Source organism: Apus apus, chromosome 21, assembly GCF_020740795.1.
Source record: "Apus apus isolate bApuApu2 chromosome 21, bApuApu2.pri.cur, whole genome shotgun sequence".
In the NCBI taxonomy this organism is placed as follows: Eukaryota; Metazoa; Chordata; class Aves; order Apodiformes; family Apodidae; genus Apus; species Apus apus.
The window spans coordinates 4,741,883-4,760,959 of NC_067302.1; the positions used below are offsets into that span (position 1 = coordinate 4,741,883).

The window sequence follows — 19,077 nt, forward strand, 5'->3', positions numbered from 1 at the left end:
CCTGTTGTCTGCACTGTTGTCAAGTACATGCACCTTGAAATCAGGCTGCCTGTGTGTGAGAAGGTGGGAATTTTCCCAAGTACCATGCTGAATTGGGGCCTTGAAGCCTGGGCCTTTCCAAACCTAAGCCGTGTGGGAAGAAATCAAGGCAGTGACATTTCCAAGGCTTGGCTCCTGACAGAGAACCACATTCAGCTTCTGTATATACTGATAGGCAGTAATACAGCTACACAAAAGGATTGAGTGAACATCTACAGAGGTGGACCCAGATCCTTCCATCCTACTGAACACCCATATTCTTTAGATTTAAAGAGATTTTTAATGTATTCGTTATATTAGATTATTCTGGATGTAGAAAAAAGAGTGGCCTCTCAAGTGTTCTGAAGCCACAGCTACACTTCTACCAGTAACACTGTGTCAGTGAGAGATGAAAACGTGACAGTATCCCTAATACACCATCCAGCTAAATGCATTTATCAGCAAAACAGCATCTTACCTTGCTCCACGAACTCGGCTAAACTGTCCCCGTAATAGCAGTATTTTTCCCAGTTATTTGAGGGACACTGCTGCTCAGTGTCAACATATACAAGCACAGCAATCCCGTACTGGATTGCAAATCTATTGACCAAAGGCAACTACCTTTCAGACATGACTTTAAATTAATTTGTATTATTAAATATAATAGTATTAAAAAGGGAGAGCTTAGCTAATTGTCTAGATTTATCTTTCAGTGCATGAAGAAAAGCAGACCCTTCTGATGGCATTATTAACAAACCTCTATGGTAAAACAGATGCATCATGTCCTAAAGTAACATGTACATGTGCCTCATCTTGCTGCTCAGGTAAATGTGATTACAAAATTGGGTCTTTCTGAATTGCCTTTAAAATGACATATAAAGTTGTGAATTTGTAAGAAGAAGTTCAGCATTGGTTTTCTATTTAAATAGAATTACTGACCATTGTGGAGTAATAAAAGTTAACTTGGAAAGGTCACCTACCCCTGGGATACAGGATTTATTTGGATTATGCAATATAATTGGAAGACACACAATTGAATTAATGTCTTCCAAAATCAACAGTCCTGCTTGCACAGACAGCGAGGAATATCACTCAACAGCTCTATTAAGTGAGGAATTCTTGGTGCAAGTAAAATAATACATCCCATTCACTTCTTTAATTTCAGTCTCCAAGCAATGTTCCATGTCTTATTTTACCTTTAGTCTTCCATGTATGCATTAATTATTTAAAAAAATATAAATAAACTGTATTTAATATAGATTTAGGTGCACATTACTGACATCTTCTGGATAAAGTCATAATGGACTGTCCCACTCCAACATGACTTTCCATGTTCTCAGGCAATTGGACACCCACAGTTATGGAATTTTATTCCCACCATTTAAGGCCAAAGTTCCCTTGGTAGAGAATATTGGGATAATTAGGAAGTTCCTGCAATAAGACAGTAATTACCTTGCATAAATTTTAAATTTATCTGAAGAGTACTATCCAAAACAGAGGAAATGTATTAAACATAGAAGTTGTGAACAAAACCAAATTAACCCATACAGCACTTTACAATTATAAATAATTATGTGAGTTCAGTAACCCACAATAAACTTAACATCCCAAACCAGCTGGTCAAGGTAAGACTTTCTCCAAAGCAAAATGAACTAGAGGTTATGATCATTAAGAACAAATAAAAGATTAATAAGTGTTGATCCACAGTTAATAATTAGCCAGTCATCTCACTATTTGGGCTGGCCTTTCCCTTTCCATAAATAGCATCTGAATGAGCAGGGAGAGCCCTCACTTTCCTGCTAGCAACACTGTCCTCAGAACATCCACAATGGCATTCAATGGAACCTGGCAGGTCTATGCTCAGGAGAATGTGGAAGAGTTTATGAAAGCCCTTGGTAAGTGTCTAATTACTTTTCCAATATTTTCCTTGGATTGCAACACACACTTTGCATGACATATTTTATTACACTATTTCTGTGTGGGGTTTTTTTTCCCTTTGTTTGGATGACAAACTACCCCCTGCCTGGTAAGTCTATTAAGTCTAATTTGGCAATGACAAGAAGCTGAAAATTAGGCAAATCAAAGGTTACAAATAATCCCCAAATCCCTATCTTAACATTAGAGGAGTCTCTCACAAAAGGTATATCACCTTGTTTAGATTAACATATAATTTTGTAAACACATTTCACTAAAATCTAGTTTTTCATGACATATACCCATTTTCAATGTGCTATTAGTAGAGCAGGCAAGTCCTACAGCACTAGTGATTAACATCTGTGATAGCTGGTTAGTAATCTGTAAAGAGTAGACCTGGTGGTTATGACTTAGCAGGTGCCTGCATTAAGAAAAATGCACTTACCCTCTTGAGAAGCTTGCCAAAACATTCACACTTGGGTTTTTAACAGTATATAAGAGATACTGAGTAGAATAAAACTCAGTCACAGCTGAAAAGCCTGCTCAGACAGTACGATGCCTGCAGCTCTGACTTGACAAATAACCCCCGCCTCACATCACCCTGGGAAGAGGTGAGGGAAATAAAATAATACACCCATGGGTTTCTTCAGGAAGAAATGTCATCACCTGGCAAGCTGTTACTGAAAGAAACAATAGATATTCTGACATGAGATTAAGAAATACTACTATCAAAATCTGTACAGACTAGCTGGAATGGAACAACATGCCCATGAAGAAGCGAGAAGTCCAGATTTGTCTTTTAACTTGGACATCACTTTCTATTATTGGCTGTATCTCTGGCACCTTTATCAGAGAAAAGAATTTGCTACTTCATATCAACACACCTTAACAGAAAGTCCTGTTTTGCCTTCTTTACAGGGTTCTCAGACGACGTGATCAAAGTCGGCAAAGATGTTAAGCCCATTGTTGAAATACAACAAAAAGGAGACAACTTTGTTGTGACATCAAAAACACCCAAGAAATCTGTAACTAACTCATTCACACTTGGAAAAGAGGCTGACATCACTACAATGGATGGCAGAAAGCTCAAGGTAACATGTTTCAGGAACAGGTGCATCCCTTGTTCATCCTTATGCTTCACTTTCTGTGTGTGAGTGAAAGCTGTTTGTCCCATTCCCATTAGCACACATCCCTATCATTTCAACAAACAGGGATGTTTCTTCTAAAACTCTTACCCAAACACTGTGGTCTCCAGGTTAAAAGGGCAGATGTGATTATGAAGCATCAGTACAATTTACTTCCTGTTTATGTAATCCCATGCTTCATCCAAGTGAATTCCAAAATCTGTAATTTTTTTGGTGATTTTAAAATCTGCTCCCACAGTGTACTGTGAACATGGTCAACGGGAAACTTGTGTGCAAATCAGAAAAATTCTCCCACGAGCAAGAAGTTAAAGGAAGTGAAATGGTGGAGGTAAGTGGTAGAAAACAATGGCATATAAAGAAAACCGCTGAAGGAAAAAAAGTTCTATGTGGATTAGCTCTAAGTGTAAGGTCAATACTTTAAACAAATCCTGGCCACTAAATTACTCCATTACTTGCAGAATTCCTTACAGGTGCTCAAATCTGCAGATACAGGATTGTAGTATTTCAAACTAACCACAGTTAGTGGAAAATACTATTAGTGTCCTTTATTATTCTTGTTCTTATTAACACCAACTACATTATATGGCCCCCCTTGAAACACTCATCCTGCTGAAATCTTTTTATTCATTCCTACCCCAAGGCCAACTCTAGGCACTGAGGTGTGAAGGGCTTTAGCTGCTGAGCATGTTGCAGAACAGCTCCTTATAAATTCCCCAGGAATACTACAGCAGCATTTCCACCCTTGGATTTATCCACAGCATTGGATCTGAGAATTTACAATACACTTTTTCCACCTACAAGTCTTTAAGGTTCTTCACTTAGTTCTAAATTGTTTGGTATTGACAAAGTACTTTTCTGTATCAAGTTAAGCTCATCAGGCCTTTAAGAAGTGTCCACCTTGCGTAAACGCTACTACTAGGCAGACATTTAACTACATTAAAGTTGAGTGTTTGGCACATGCAATTTCCTAAGATCATTCTGAGTATCTCAAACTACTTTACTAACATTAAGTGAGCAAAACACCAGGCAAAAGAAACCTACTTGGGACAGTGGATTTCTATTACAGGAAGCAAATCTTTCTGGTAGTATCTCTGATACCTCTTAAAGCAGAGTAATCAAATGCAGTTTACTATGGCATTTATATTTAGATTTGCCATCTCCTTCTGTAAAAAAAATGCTCTTGGTATGAATGTTACACACATTTTTATAGGCAGATACTGTAAATGTATTTTAATTAATAAAATGAATTTATAGATGAACTACAGAAACTTCTAGACACATAGCTATAAAGACATTTCCTAAAGTCTATATGAAAAATAAGTTATATGCATATTTGTCTTCTACAGACTATGACGTTTGGTGGAGTAACACTTGTCAGAAGAAGCAAGAAAATTTAAGCACAGACTCCCTTCTTTGTGTCATCTTTGCATACCTAAAATAAACTGCAGTTTCCACAGTCCGATCTTTGTTATATGAAAAAATAATACAGAAAATAATTATGATTTCTACACTCCTTTCACACACACATCATTTCCTATTATTACAAGACTGTGTTTTCCCTGAGTACACTTACAGATCCTTTCCATACTCAAAGTCAAGTCCACCTCCCAAACAAGCAAACCTGGACATTTACTGGAACATAATGATCTACTACAGTAATCCCTGGGAATGGACAAAAGCAGATATAAATGCTTCTTGATTTCTTACATACTCAGTGAACACATTCAGCTTTAGTTCCCTTGTCTAATAGCCTTCTACTAAAATCCCTTTTCTATAACCTACCCAGAAAAGAATAATTAGACATTTGTTTAACTGATCTGCACCACGTGCCTCTAACAGGAATAGAAAGTAATATTTTAAGAGCTATGAAGTGTGTAACAGTCATAAACAATTAGAAAGAAATAATAGGAATGACTGCTCTTAAACTGAAGTACACAAGAGTACAACTAAACAAAAATGAGGCACTACAAGAACAAGAGAAATTAAACATTTTTCCAGTCCTCAATGTGCTCCCAGTATCTGCTTGTCATAGTTCAGGTATGTGAAGCTCAAGTAAACTACACTGTTTATGTTCAGATTATGTGTCTCTACTGGCTTTTAAATTTCTGTTCACTGCCTATCTGATCCTACTCTTACATTAGCAGTCCTATTTCATACTCATTTAAGTCACTGCATATTTGTTAGAATTGGTCTTGGGTGTAAGACCTTTGTGAAAAATATTGCTGGACTGATTATGCCACTTAAAATCCTCATGGGGACGATTTATTCCCATTAAGAGTGCTGAGACTGCATCTTCCTGTGCTAGGAGATGAGCAGTTTGAGAAGGGAGGTTGTGTTTCAGTTAACACTTGCAACATAATATAAGCAGTCTGGGAAGTGTATTTTTCTCCTGGGATGAGGCTGCTCTCATGGGGAGTTTCACTGAAGAAACCATGCAAGTATCATTGTGTTCATTCTGCTTCCCAGGCATTTCCAATGCTCAGTGCACTTTGGCAGACTAAATGAAATTCCATGCAAGTTACGTACAAATAAGATCAACAGAACCCAAGACAGTGGTAAAGCTAAGGGAGAAAGCTCTCTTAAAGCAGCCATCCTGCAAAAAACCGTATGAGAGCTTGAAACAATTCTGTTTGGGAGTTGCTGGGTAACTGGTGCTAGTGACACAATGAAATACTAGAAAACAGAGCCTCGTTTTCCAACAGAACACTCTCAGAACACTGCAAGTCTCCCAACAACCAAAAGCTGTACCTTAAATTGTAGGACACAAAATATGAGACACTTCAGGCTTATTTGATCATTCATTACTCTGATCACTACCCTTGTACAGCCCATACCAAAACAACAATTACTTGCTTTGATACACTATGACAAGAAATGGCAACAATGTTAAAGCAAAATGTTTATATGTTTGCTTGCTCTTAAAAGTAACAGTCTCATTTTGGTTCAAAACCCGCCCAAATATTCCCAGCTCACTTGGCATAATCTGCCTTGCAAACTCACTTTTTCCCTATTCAACCCCTTATCAAAATTCAATATTCAACCTCAATATATGACAACTGGCATTCAAAGACAGTGTAAGCTATAGATTGTATTTCCTACATACTAAAAACCCACTAACTTCATGCAGAACTTAACCTGATGCTAAACCATTTTAATTTGAACGCACTAAAAGTACTTCAAATAAGACTTTGTCTCACTTACTTCACGATGTAGCATTTCCAACAGATGTGCCAACCTTTTCAAGTCAATGGCAATATCCTTCTGCCACAGGACATCTCAGATGTAGGTGAAATTTTCAGTGCAGCTCCTTAACTGACACAGTTAAAACCTGAAGGATTTTGATCAGCTTGCACACCTTGCCCCACTGCCCAAAGTATTTGATCATTTCTGGGTGACAAGGGTTTGCACGATCCACTGGATCAATCTTCCACAAAACCAAGTGAATTTTCTGCAAAGGACTTCACAGGAGTATTTACAACCTTCCCTGGATCTCGTTCAAAACTCATTTCAAAATCCATTGTTCAAACTTGTTCAAAATTCATTTCAAATCCAAAAAGCTCTGAATGGGTAATCCTGGCAGCAAGTATTTGTATCCACCACAAACTTCATTCTTGGATGATTCCATTGTTCTTCAGAATGTCTACAGAAGGATTTTTGTTTTGCTTTCTATCACACAAACCCACTGTAACTTCAGTCTCTAATGTGCTTTCTTGGCTTGATTTTCATGTTCTTTTAATGACTTGTGTAAGTAGATCTGTGTGGCACAAGGTGACAAACTCAACCTGCTGCTAGCACAGTTAGCACAGCATGATGTAAATATCAAACGCAGAAATCACTGGCAGAGACCCCTGTCTCACTGCAGAGCCCTGAGCACAGAGCACTGAGCAGACAACCACCATTGTGGGTTTGTTTTGTTTTTTTGAGAAGAGCAGCATGTATAGTCGCCATACACCTCCCGTGTCAGTGATCAAACTTCCTCTGTCATTTAAAACCCGTTGATGTTTCAAGCAATTCTGAGTGTGAGATCACCAGGATATGAACAGCAACATCCACCCACCAGAGTTTTCATTCACATTCAGCCACTACAAAGTGAAAATACGCTGGTGACTGACATCAGGGCTGCATCATGTCTTAAGGCTTTCTCTCCCATCTGCAGTTTGCTGAAAATTCCTCACACCTGCAGGGACTCAGACAGGCTGCCTAATTGACCCCTGCATCAAATCACCTGCAACTGCTCAGTCACAGATCTGCCATTTACCTGCCTTGTTGGCGAGTCACACATTGAGGCATTAAGAAATAACTGCTCTACCCACCTACTCTATTGTTCTTCTCACACAAATGACTTCAGTAAAACAGGGCTGGTCCTTTGCAAACAGCGCTGCCTCACAACCGTCTGATGAAAACTCCTGAGGAATAACACGGCTGCCCGCAGCAGGCCCACAGCACCGGGATCCCTCCAGAAAAAGGCCTCGCGCAGCAAGCCCTACAGCCTGACACTCTTAAGCTATCACGGCACCGGTTGGTTGTGCTGGCCGGCGGCGCAGGAGCGAGCCGCGGGGCCCGGAGGCGGCTGCGTGAGGCGGGAGGGCGCCGAGAGAAGGCCGCGGGGCTGGAGGCCGCCGCTCCCCTCACAGGAGGCGCCCGCCGCCATCTTGCCTCTTTCGGCGGGAAAGGCGCGCGCCGCAGGGCGCATGCGCGGGAGGCGCGAGCGGGGCGCTCCCCGCGGGCTGTGATTGACAGCGGGCGGGCTCCGCGCACGCGCACCTCCCCCCCCTTTCCCCTTTTCGGGCGGGGGGGCGCATGCGCGGTGAGGCAGGGCCGTTTTGGCGCCGGCAGCCCCCGCCCGCCTCCCCCCTCCTCGCGCCGCGCTCCCGCCGGAAGCCCCGGAGGCTGCGGGAAGTCTCGCGAGAGGCGGCGCGCGGCGCTGCGTGCAGCTGCGGAGGGTCCTGCCCGCTCGGTCCCGCCGGGCCCGCCCGCCCCGCGCCCCCCCCCCGCGCCCCCCCCGCGCCCCGCCGCCATGTCCCGCTACCTGCGGCCCCCCAACACCTCCCTCTTCGTGCGGAACGTGGCCGATGACACCCGGTGAGTGCGGGCGGGCGGCAGCGGGGGCTGCGCAGGCTTTGGCGGGCTCGCTAGGCCGCGCGGGCGCTGCCGGTGGAGGGGCGCGGGGGGGGGGCCCGGCCCGCTCCTTCCTCTCGCTTCACCTTTCTCCTTGCCCCGCCTGCTGCGCCCTTCTCCATTTTCCTTCCCTTTTGGCGGTGCTGCTCCTTCTCCCTCCTCTCCACGAGGATCGGCTTCAGATCAGCGTCCAGAAAGAACAAAGCTGGACCGGGAGGAACTTAAAACTCTCGGACCCGCGGTTTGAGTTTGTCCAGCGGGAATTCCAGGCGGGATTCGCCTGTCCGCTTCAGGGATGGCTGCCTCTGCACCTGAGCGATGCTCAGCAGCCTGTGGAGCGTTGGATGCTCGTTTCAAATACAGCGATTGTTCCTAGAAGGGGGAAGAGAGCGCGTTTGCTGTGGGTGTCCCCAAAATCCTTGGCGTGCTTGGTTCCGTTAGCGGGATAATTGCTGCCAGTTCGGGTGGAATGTTGTTGCATTCATTGTTATGTGGCTGCTTGTGACACTCGGTATCGAGGCGGGGGGAAACAATGCTTTTTGTCCATAATATTGTAGCAAAATTCCGTAGGGACCAAAATATGTGCAGCAGCTCAGTAAAATATGCTTCCATAGCGAATTGGAATCATTTTTTTAAAGTGTGCAGAGCTCCGGTTCTTATTTATTGCTTGGGTATTTTGAGTAAATTGCTAGATTTCTCCATTTCTGTTTTGCAGTTCATTGTATCCCTTTCGGTTTTGTGAGACATTTATAGGGCATGTTAGGATAGGATACATGTGTGTGTTAGAGCACTGTTATGTTGTTAATTGTAGCATTTGTAGGAAAGGTCTGGTTGTATGAAATACAAGCATGAATTCTCAGACTTGCTGCCTGGGCAGCTTGAATTCAAGTTTTCCCGTGAATAAAAGTACCGTGGCTGAATAATTAAAAAGTGCTCAAAAGCATAAATAGCTTCAAATTTAAAGTTTGGGGTTTCGTGGGGGGGGGTGTTTAGTGAATTTTATTTCCTCTTTCTTGCAGTTTATTTTACTGTAAGGTCAGTACTGTTATTTCCAGACTTTTAAAAATAATATGGGTCCTGTTGAGGCTTTAACCAAAAGCTTATGGCTTGATGGTGCATTCTTAGAGATGGTTTCATTGTGAGGTCTTGATGTTGAGGAGACAGGAGTTGTTCCAAGTATAGTCTCAGGTCTGGTTGGTGCTCAGCTCTCTAGAGCCACCTCTTTGGAAAAGCTGTCCTAAGGGCACCAATGGGTGCTCACACTAGTTTTATTCTGTTTGATGTGGTTGTAAGTATTGATTGTTCTATGGTAATGAGTTGGTGTGACTGGTTTATTCTCCTGTCTTTGAGTCATACAGTTGATGTTTGTCTGTTGCTAAGCATGGTCAAGAGTTACATGAGGTAACAACCATTCCAAGATCCTTCTTTCTGTCCACCTTGAACTGACTGATGAGCCTCATGGCTCAGTTCACACTTCTGCTGTGGGGTTATGCTCAACACTGGCTTCTACCAGGGTAGATCTTTGAGCACCCTGAGTCTTAGTTTCAGGAAAGCCTGGTGTGTTAATGATGAACTTCTCAGACACTTGAGAGTTGTTGCTCCGTGCGTCCTCTACCAACTGCTTCCAAATAGATGGTATTGACGGGAGATTTTTTGGTAATTAATATTATTAATTTATATTATTAACCAAAACGTTTTTTTTTAAAGGTGAGGAATGTTTTGTAACACCTTCCATAGTGAAAAGCCATATAAGCTCTTTGTGATGTTCCAGGTCCGAAGATTTGCGCCGCGAGTTCGGTCGTTACGGGCCTATAGTTGATGTGTACGTCCCACTTGACTTCTACACCCGTCGTCCCAGAGGATTTGCCTATGTTCAATATCCTTTCTTCAGATGGCTGATTAGTGAGGGGTGTTGAAGTTTGAAATTCAAGTTTGTGTAAGAGGTAACAAATCTCAATGAAAAAGCAGTTTACTTGTGTGTTGTATCTAATAAGTGTCTTACTTACGTTGTGGTGTTTCATTATCTTTGAAGATTAACTTCTCTCAGTTGTTCTTTGCCTATTTTGCAAAACTTAAATCAAGTCCAGTAATATAAAAGCTTGCTTGTGTCACTGAACTTACTACTAAATTATTTAAATGAAAATTTATTGCTGACTCAAAATTGTCTAGCACATTACTATTATCACTGGTATGTAAGTAAAGTTGTGCTTAGCAAACTGTGGCTGGTATTCATTGTTAATTTAACAAATAGAAACTGGAATCACTTGATCAAAATCAGATTGTTTAAAAAAAATGAGGTGAACTTCTTTCTTTAATATTGTCCCCTAATTTACTGTCCTCTGTTGTTGCCTCAGAATGTAAAGCTGTACAGTAATGGCGACCCCAAAGAGAAAGCATGAAAGAACCGTTAGAGTAGAGTTCAAGAATTAAGGCAAGTAGACAAGCCAAAGACCTCTTAAGGATCAGGCTTGAAGAGAAGGGAGAGTTTGGGAAAAGAAAAAATAAAGAAAAGCTGGAAGAAGGACAAGCCATAATGGGAGACAAAGCTTCGCTTTATCCACAAAAGGGGGAAAAGGTTGTTTTTCAAAGTAAAAGATAAAGCCATCTGTCATTTTTGGCCAAGCATCTCATGACAAGTCCTTCTGACAAGCACTTAAAGAGTTAAAGGTCAAGATGAAGTTGAATGGTGGCCAAGATTAAAGGAGTCATACCTGATGTATCCTACAGAATAACAGTTTTTCTTCTGTTTGTCACGTAAGCAGTAATTTGATGAATTATTCTGGTTTAGTCCATTGGCAAAACCTGTCATATTTCTCTGGTGAGTGCTATTGTGACTGTGGTCTTGAATGAAAGTGTCTGATCAAGATTATATACCTAAAACATGAGAGTTTAGTCTCTGCTTAGATGATGCTGCTGATGAACTGGATTGCTACAGGGGAAAGGCAATTTGTTCTTGCAGGTCACATAGCTGGAAGGTGGTGTGTGAGTTCCAAGAGTGGTTAGTCTCATGGATTAAAATTAGTAATAATTGTGTTATTGAACATCTGACCTGACAGAGTGCAGGGGGTTAGTGTGTGCTTTACCTCAGACTGCTGAAGGTGTGAGCACTTGGCAAGTTTAAATCAGTTGGTAAAAAAAAAAGGAAAGCTTACTCCCAAGTCTAAAATTAATAGACACATGTTAACTTTTGCTGTTGGTATGCCTAATGTAATTTAAGACCTAGGGTTTTAAGTCAATATAGTGGAAAGAACTGAATGACCATTAACAAATCTATTTTGAATAGGGTACTGTTATGTTTTTTTGTTCCTTGCTTAAGTACAAGTGGGAGAAGAAAAAAGTTAAGAGTATTGCCTAGCAACTGCTTGCTGATGGATAAGTTCACAGTCGTGTGATCAGATTTTAATTTTATCATAGGAGTTCTCAGCTGGTGGTTAATTAACAATAATGATAAATGTAATAGTTTGTGCTGTAGCATGACCTAAAGAACTTAAACAACAAAACAACCTGTAAAATTAGAAAATAACTGCTTTTATTTGAAATACCAAACCTGTAAACTGTTCAAATTCCCAAGTACCTTAACACTCCCCACATTTGAAGATGTCCGTGATGCAGAAGATGCTCTTCATAATTTGGATCGAAAGTGGATTTGTGGTCGGCAAATAGAAATCCAGTTTGCACAGGGGGATCGGAAGAGTAAGTTCCTTGTTTGTGTTTGATGAGGCCTTAGTGCCAGGCAGCACATGTGTTCTTCATTGCTCTGATAGGTTCTTACTTGTATATAAATAGTTTGTGGATGTTTTGCTTTTTAGCCAGGAACTATTCATGACTTGTTGTAATTAAAAGCAAACAACTAAGCACAATGGTCACTTCCCACAATCTGCTGCTGGCTGAGAAGTTCTGAAGAGCTTTCTGTGTGTTTCTGCAAAGAAAGCTTGGCTGTTGAAAGTTCTCCCAGCTCTACTGTAAAGCAATGTTTATATCAAGCTGAAGTGTATTAGTGATTCCCTGTTGACATTTCCCAGTGCAGTCCAATTCCCAGGATTGAGGTAATTACTTAATTTTCATCTGGCTTCAGGATAAGCGTAAATTTCAAGCTATCTCAATTCAACATCAAACAGAAATCTCCCTTTCTGAGCAGATAATTGTCCAGAGAACTTTAACCTTTTTAATCTCTTTTTTGTGCACATAGTCTTAATATAGAGATACAGGTATTATGTAAAAATAAGACAAGCTGTTGATAAACATAACACACACCTGGTGATCTGAACCAGGACTATAACTCATGTGCAGCTTGGGAATGAAAATGCATTTTAGATCTTCCAGTTCAAGTTATTAAACAACAGAACTGTCCAGGTTTCCCTCAAATGCACACATTTAATTTTCACTTAAGTCACTATAAATTATATGCTCTGAAGGACAAGCTTCTGTCCTCCTTGGAAACACTGAGATTTCTTCTGAGTTTCTGAACAAAACTTACCTAAATCTACCTGAGTGTTGTGAACAGCAGCAGTTAAGGCATAAACATTGTAGCTGTTTAGTAGTGTTCATTACAGCACGCTTAACATTTGAGCATGGTCTTAGGGCTTGAATGAGAATGGGGCTTAATACAAAGGAAAGATAGCTGTGCTGTTTAGGGAAGATACAATAGAAGGCTAATAAGTTCATTTATTCTTAATTATTTTAATAAGTAAACTACAGAGTCATTGTGCACTGTTGCATGGGGGTGCTTTTAGAATCAAACTTCTTTGTGTGGCATCCATTGCTGCCTCTGTATGAGCTGTCTTTTAATCATTAAAGACTGTGGATCAGGTGTAATGTGTGGTGCTGTCTAGTCAAGGAAATGGATGTTTAATTAATCCCCTGTTAGCTTTCACTTTTTGGGTAAATTCATCAATGTTGGAATGTTTCAGTCATGGGTTTGGCCTGTCATACCAGCTTCCAGGTGGCCTGAAATCACCTTATCCAGCTATGTGTTCTGGATTTATGCAGAATTAGTCCTTTCTTACTGTTTTTTATTGGTTGGTTTGTTGTGGGTTTGGGGTTTTTTTTTGTGTTTAGGGTTTTTTTCACCCTAGATTTACAATGCCCATAAGGCTGCTTTTCATAAACATCTCTGCTAGAATCATGAATTAGGCTTCCTGCTAAATACCAAATATATAGATTAGTAGTGTCACTAAAGGGAAAACAGAGCATCTTTTTAAGCTTAAAATGTTAAATATTGTGTGTTTGTTGGTTTTTTTTTTTTACAGCACCAAATCAAATGAAGGCCAAGGAAGGGAGAAACCTGTACAGCTCTTCTCGTTACGATGACTATGACCGATACAGGCGCTCCAGGAGTCGGAGTTACGAAAGGAGACGGTCTAGGAGTCGTTCCTTTGATTACAGCTACAGAAGATCCTATAGTCCCAGAAAGTAAGTGTAGTGGGTGTTTGCCTTCAACTGCACAGCAGTCTGTCGGAGGAGAAACCATACTGAAAAGTGCTAAAATTTTGAATTATCTTTTTCTATGCTTAGTTTATAATGACTTGTGGGAGACACGTATCTTGCACGCTCGTCAAATCAGAAGTAATGCATGAAATCATTCTGTTCTTCTTTGAAGAATAATTAAAAGCAGATGCACAGCTTGAAAAATAACTTAGTAGGCATTTGTGTACATACACGGGTATTTGTCACCGTTTACTTTTTCTGATGTACCTTTTTAGCAGTAGACCTACTGGAAGACCTCGTCGTAGCAGAAGCCATTCGGACAATGATAGGTAAAATACTTTTTACACCCTTTAAATTAAAATCTTAGATCACTGTATTCCCTTAACTATAGGTTTAAAAAAAGTTTCTCCTGCAAAAAAACGGTAAACAATTTTTAATGTACTAGATGTCTAAGAATAGTGTTTTTTACATTCAAATCTCCTCTCTCCCCTTTATTCTGATAGGTTCAAACACCGCAATCGATCTTTTTCAAGATCTAAGTCCAATTCAAGATCACGATCCAAGTCACAGCCCAAGAAAGAAATGAAGGCTAAATCACGGTCTAGGTCTGCATCTCACACCAAATCTAGAGGCACCTCTAAAACAGATTCTAAAACACACTATAAGTCCAGCTCAAGATATGAGAAGGAGTCGAGAAAAAAAGAACCAGCTAGATCCAAATCACAGTCAAGATCACATTCTAGATCTAGGTCAAAATCCAGATCAAGGTCGTGGACTAGTCCCAAGTCCAGTGGCCACTAACCAAGTATCCATGTTGTTTTTAGGCATGTAAGATTCATTTACACACAGTTCAGTTTACTTAAATTATCAGGAATATGATGTTGCAACAGTGCTAAAATATCTTTTCTTTTTGTCAGTTTTCCCTGTAGCCAACAATGGTTAAAATTAAAACAGTGTTGAGAAGCCACAGAGAGAGTGAGAGAGAGAGAGAGAGAGAGAGAATGTCCACTTGGTTAAATGTCATGGGCAGCTACTGATCTGTTTGTGGTCTCTCTATGTATATTTTTGTAAAGACTGGCATTTTTAATGCTTAGATATTGGTGATGATTTGATTGGTCGTAACTTGCAACATTGTCCTATGAAAAATGTGATACCCGTAGAGAAATTGGTACCAGTTTTGTGTTGAACAGTTAAACCAACTGTTTAACTTGTTCTTTCATGGGAAACTTGGTGATCAAACAGAAAACTGGACAGCTGTAGTGCAACACTGACTGCTGTGAAATGCAGACTGGCAATTGGATGTTTCATGGTTGAAAGGCAGGTTTCTGTGCTCTCCTTGCCCACTGACACAAGTAGGTTGGCAAATGGAGCTCCACGGAGAGATACTTTGGAGATTTCTCTTTAACCCTGCCATCCAGAGAGATGGTACTAACATTGCATGTACTACATGGGGAGAGAGTTGGGCTTGGAAGCCTGTGCAGAGCCCGTGCAGTGTCGTGACATGTCAGGATAGAGCCTTCACTGCATCTGGCCTGGCTGCTAGTACTAAATGTGTGAGGAAAAAAAACACACCTTGAAATGGAAAATTAAATCCAGATTTCAGCAAATGGCAGAGCAACTAAATACTAGGTTGTGTGTACATTTTATGCAGTTTTTTTGTATCCTAAATTTTAGTGAGCAGTTAACCATAAAATTGCTTAGTTTTCCTGCTGTTAGATACAAGTAGATTGTTTCGAGTTGTGTGTGTACAGTATATAAGAACTAAACTCTTATGCCAATGACTCCTGTGGTTAGTTGGTGTATTCATAGGTCTAAAACGCTAGCCATCTCTCTTCTTGAGTAACAAAGGCTTGCTTTTACACCTCAAAAACTATTTGGTCAAGCAAGTCTGAATCACTTCTTCCTCAGAATGGATAGTGGTTTGGTTACAAGGTTTCGTTGTCCTTAAGAACAAATGTTTGAAGTTGGATATGAACAAGAGCTGCATCTCTAGCTATTTAGTTTAATCACTAATACAGTATATTTAGTAAATTGAATGTGAAAAATAACAAAACCAGTGTGTAATCTTACCAGTATTTCTCTAGAAGGCAAGATACTTTGTTATAAAAATGGCTTTTGGCATTGGTTTGTTTGGGTTTTTTTTATTACTTACTTCAAAAGCCAGCATCAAACACCTGGTATTCCTCACTGTCTTTCGTTGTAGCTTATAAAGACATTTGATTTCAAAAAGTTCCTTTTTAGAGAAATGTCTTAGGTTTGGGTTTTAGTGTTTTCAGCAGGGCCTTTGAGGAAATGCAGATGGCTTTTAAATACTGGCAGTGGAACGTGCTTAGGGGATTGGTTCTAGAATCTTTGTACATTTGATAGTATTTCTAACTTTTTCCTTTACTGTTTGCAGTTAATGTTCATGTTCTGCTATGCAATCATTTATATGCACGTTCCTTTAATTTTGTAGACTTTCCTGGATGTATAGTTTCAAAACAGCATAAAGTCTATTTAAAATTGTAGCAGTAGCTTGCAGCTCTAGCAGAGGAAAGTTGTGGGATTAAACTTTGTATTTCCTTTCTTATAGAGGCTTCTAAAAAGGTATTTTTATATGTTCTTTTTAACAAATATTGTGTACTACCTTTAAAACATCAATGTTTTGATCAAAATAACTAAAGACCCAGCTTATTTTCTGCTTGCTGTAAATTTAGCAAACATGCTGTAATAAAAAAATGAAGGAAATACTGATCCACTGGAATTATTGTAGCTTTAGAATTTGACTCCAGAGCATGGTCAGGCATAGAGCTATGCATCCCTTATGGAGTAAAATCCTTACTATGGTATTTCAGTAAAGTCAGGAATTAATAATTTAATGTCTGAATAAATATCATTTCACATTCTTAAAGGGGTACTAGACAAAATGAGAATGATAAGCATGTTTTAGTCTAATCTATTGAAATTTCTTTTCCAATAACTTTCATTACTGTTGGATGGACCTTCCCTATGGTTATAACTTGGATATTATTAGCCCAGGTTATACACTAATTAAAATTGGTAATTGAAGACTCATTTAGAACCAAATTTCTAGTATCACCTTGCTGATTTATATTTGCCATGTCAAAAATGGCACCAGCAGTGGTTCTGGAGGAGGTGGTAGAGACTTTGCTGATGACTTAGAAATAAACCTGCTTCCTGGCACTTGGGATGTACAGAGCCCAGTGGTTCACAGGGTACCGAAGGAAAACAATTAATTGCTTTGATAAACCCACACTTTATAAGTTGAGCTGTGATGGTCTTGCAGCTTTCTGCTTGTACCAGCAGAAATCCCCACCCTTTTTCAGCTTTCTTAAAGGAAGAGAGTCTTCATGACAAAAATCCTCCTTCAGAGCGGTCCGTGTGAGTGTGTTGTGGGGAAGCCTGGTTGTGTTTCTGTCACAGCCTGCCAGGGATTGCTGCAATTCCTGATCACCTGGGTCCAGCCAGAAGTACAGCTGGCTCAGTGAGGAGGCAGGAGAACCTCTTGGTGTCCAGGCTGAGGTTCTAATTTGAGACTGCAGGGTAACAGTAACTATTTTGTCAGCATGTCCTTATATTGTGTGCCTCAACATTGATGTATAGCACAGTTAAAATTCTTTTTGTTTTGAAAATCCAATTCATTGCAAGTATAATGTAGTATCTGCCAGTTCTGATGGTTCTTTCTTTCTCTCCCAGAGGTAGGACTAAACTTTGACTTGACTTGTGTATATGAACAAGCCAGAAAAAGCCGAACACAAACCCACGATGTTTCAAGAGTGCATGAATAAAGATGTTGTCCTAGTTCTTGCTCCCATGGAAAAATTGTGAAGAAGCTGTTCTGTGGGCCTTTCAGTTGGGGACGAGTTAGCAGGATGTGGCCAAAAGGGCAGGGAATGTTTATGCATTCATGCAAGTCAAGCCACAGCCCATCTAGATAACATCTCCCTTCCTTGGTGCAGGAATCCCAGTCCTGCTCTAAAAAAAAATCAAAGCAGGAGCCTGTCTTGGTGCAAGCTCCCTGCAGGTTATGCACAGCTGGAATGCAAGAACATAAATGCAGGCTACAAAAGATCATGTATAGGCATCTTTCTTTTGGAGTCTCAAGAACGGTGGGGATTATGGGGTTTTTTTTTTCTCCTGTGGTAAAACTAGATTTTGTCATTCCTGCAAAAGTTGTAGAATTGAAGTAGTGTGTAAAAATAATTCTGCTGAAAGTAATGGCTGTGCTCCAAAGTATCTGGTTTATCTCAGCAGTAATAGAAGGCTCTATTGGAACTTCTTTTTCACCAATAGTCCATGCACCCAACTGGTAATTAAAAATTTAGTGGTTAAGTAGCTGGGTGTTTAAATTAGGGACTATAATAGACTGGTCTCTGAAAGCTCATTGTTATCCTTTCTATGTCTTTTAAAGATGTTTAAATGTACAGTATAATGGCTTTATTCAAAGTGGAAATTTTCAATTTAAATGTTATTTTGAGCTCTCTTCTTGGAAAGAGCCTCTTTTTTTCTTTTTTTTATTCCTTACTGTTCAGTCTGGGGTAACAGCTTGAAGTATGTTCAGAGAAGGGCAATTGGATCAATCTGCATCGCAGCACTGCTACTTGATTTTTTGGCAGGGATGTTGCAGATGAACATTTTGAAGTACAAAGGGATAAATTTACACCTTTTTAGGACATAATCGCCCATTCATAATTGCTGGTTTTCTCCATTTATCTTGTAACTTGCTTAAAAAGTCTGTAGTCCATTGCTATAATTGTCTAAAGATGCTCTTACTGATGAGACTATGATAGGAAGGGAAAACTCTGTACCCTGTAGTGTGTTTGATCAAAAGATGCTAATGTTTTATTCATCCACATCCTTTCTTCTTGAGTTTTGTGTTCCATCTGTGCGAATAACCCTGTGAATTGGGAATAAAATGTACAAGTTTTGACTATAACTTGAGAGCACCTTCTGACTTAATTAATTCAGCTGCAGTCTGGTGGAGATGGATCACGAAGCACTGAAATGTCCAGGGAAGTTCCCTCTAGCACTGAGCCAGCCCGGCAGAGGTAGCAGGCAGCCCCAGGGCAGATGGAAGCCAAGATTAGGCTGCATCCCCTGGGAGCAGCTTATCCCAAGTCTGGTTTTCCAGGGCAGAGCCCAACTGCCCCCTGGCAGGCCTGGTTTGGGCTTTGTGAGTGTTCATTTTCAAGCCCTGTGTTCACAGAGCACTGAGGAGACACCAAGGAGAGCTGTGTGGGTCAGGAAACATCCTTCATTGGGAATTCCAACTCCTGACACTCAGCCTTACACAGCACAGGCCCGGGTGGGTCTCGGGTTGCTGATCCTCACCAGATAAAGGAAACTAGTTTCTTGGCAGTTAAGGATACAGAAGGGGGGGCATTTAAATACATTCATCAGTAGGCTGAAGTGTCACAACTCCTCGAGCTGCCAAAATGATCTCATCCCACTTCTC

At 40.5% G+C, this 19,077-nt stretch overlaps 2 protein-coding genes across 6 annotated transcripts; both read left to right on the plus strand.

Moving 5' to 3' along the window:
- The first annotated feature begins 1,794 nt into the window (after nucleotides 1-1,794).
- Nucleotides 1,795-4,536, plus strand: LOC127393287 (fatty acid-binding protein, liver-like). Its single transcript, XM_051638237.1, has 4 exons — nucleotides 1,795-1,913; nucleotides 2,851-3,023; nucleotides 3,316-3,405; nucleotides 4,424-4,536. Exons 1-4 carry the CDS (start codon nucleotides 1,847-1,849, stop codon nucleotides 4,472-4,474), a joined length of 381 nt encoding a protein of 126 aa, XP_051494197.1. The 5' UTR covers nucleotides 1,795-1,846; the 3' UTR covers nucleotides 4,475-4,536.
- Nucleotides 4,537-7,982: 3,446 nt separating this feature from the next.
- On the plus strand, nucleotides 7,983-18,558 carry SRSF10 (serine and arginine rich splicing factor 10). 5 transcript variants are annotated; one of them, XM_051638094.1, is made up of 7 exons: nucleotides 7,984-8,159; nucleotides 9,967-10,071; nucleotides 11,785-11,888; nucleotides 13,445-13,607; nucleotides 13,898-13,951; nucleotides 14,126-14,227; nucleotides 17,319-18,558. In XM_051638094.1, the coding sequence occupies exons 1-7, from the start codon at nucleotides 8,095-8,097 to the stop codon at nucleotides 17,335-17,337; spliced, it is 612 nt and encodes a 203-aa protein (XP_051494054.1). In that variant the 5' UTR covers nucleotides 7,984-8,094; the 3' UTR covers nucleotides 17,338-18,558. The 5 variants fall into 5 exon arrangements, with proteins under 5 accessions (XP_051494053.1, XP_051494054.1, XP_051494052.1 ...); XM_051638093.1 differs by having other exon boundaries at nucleotides 7,983-8,159; nucleotides 13,901-13,951; nucleotides 14,126-18,558; XM_051638092.1 differs by having other exon boundaries at nucleotides 14,126-18,558.
- Nucleotides 18,559-19,077: the final 519 nt, after the last annotated feature.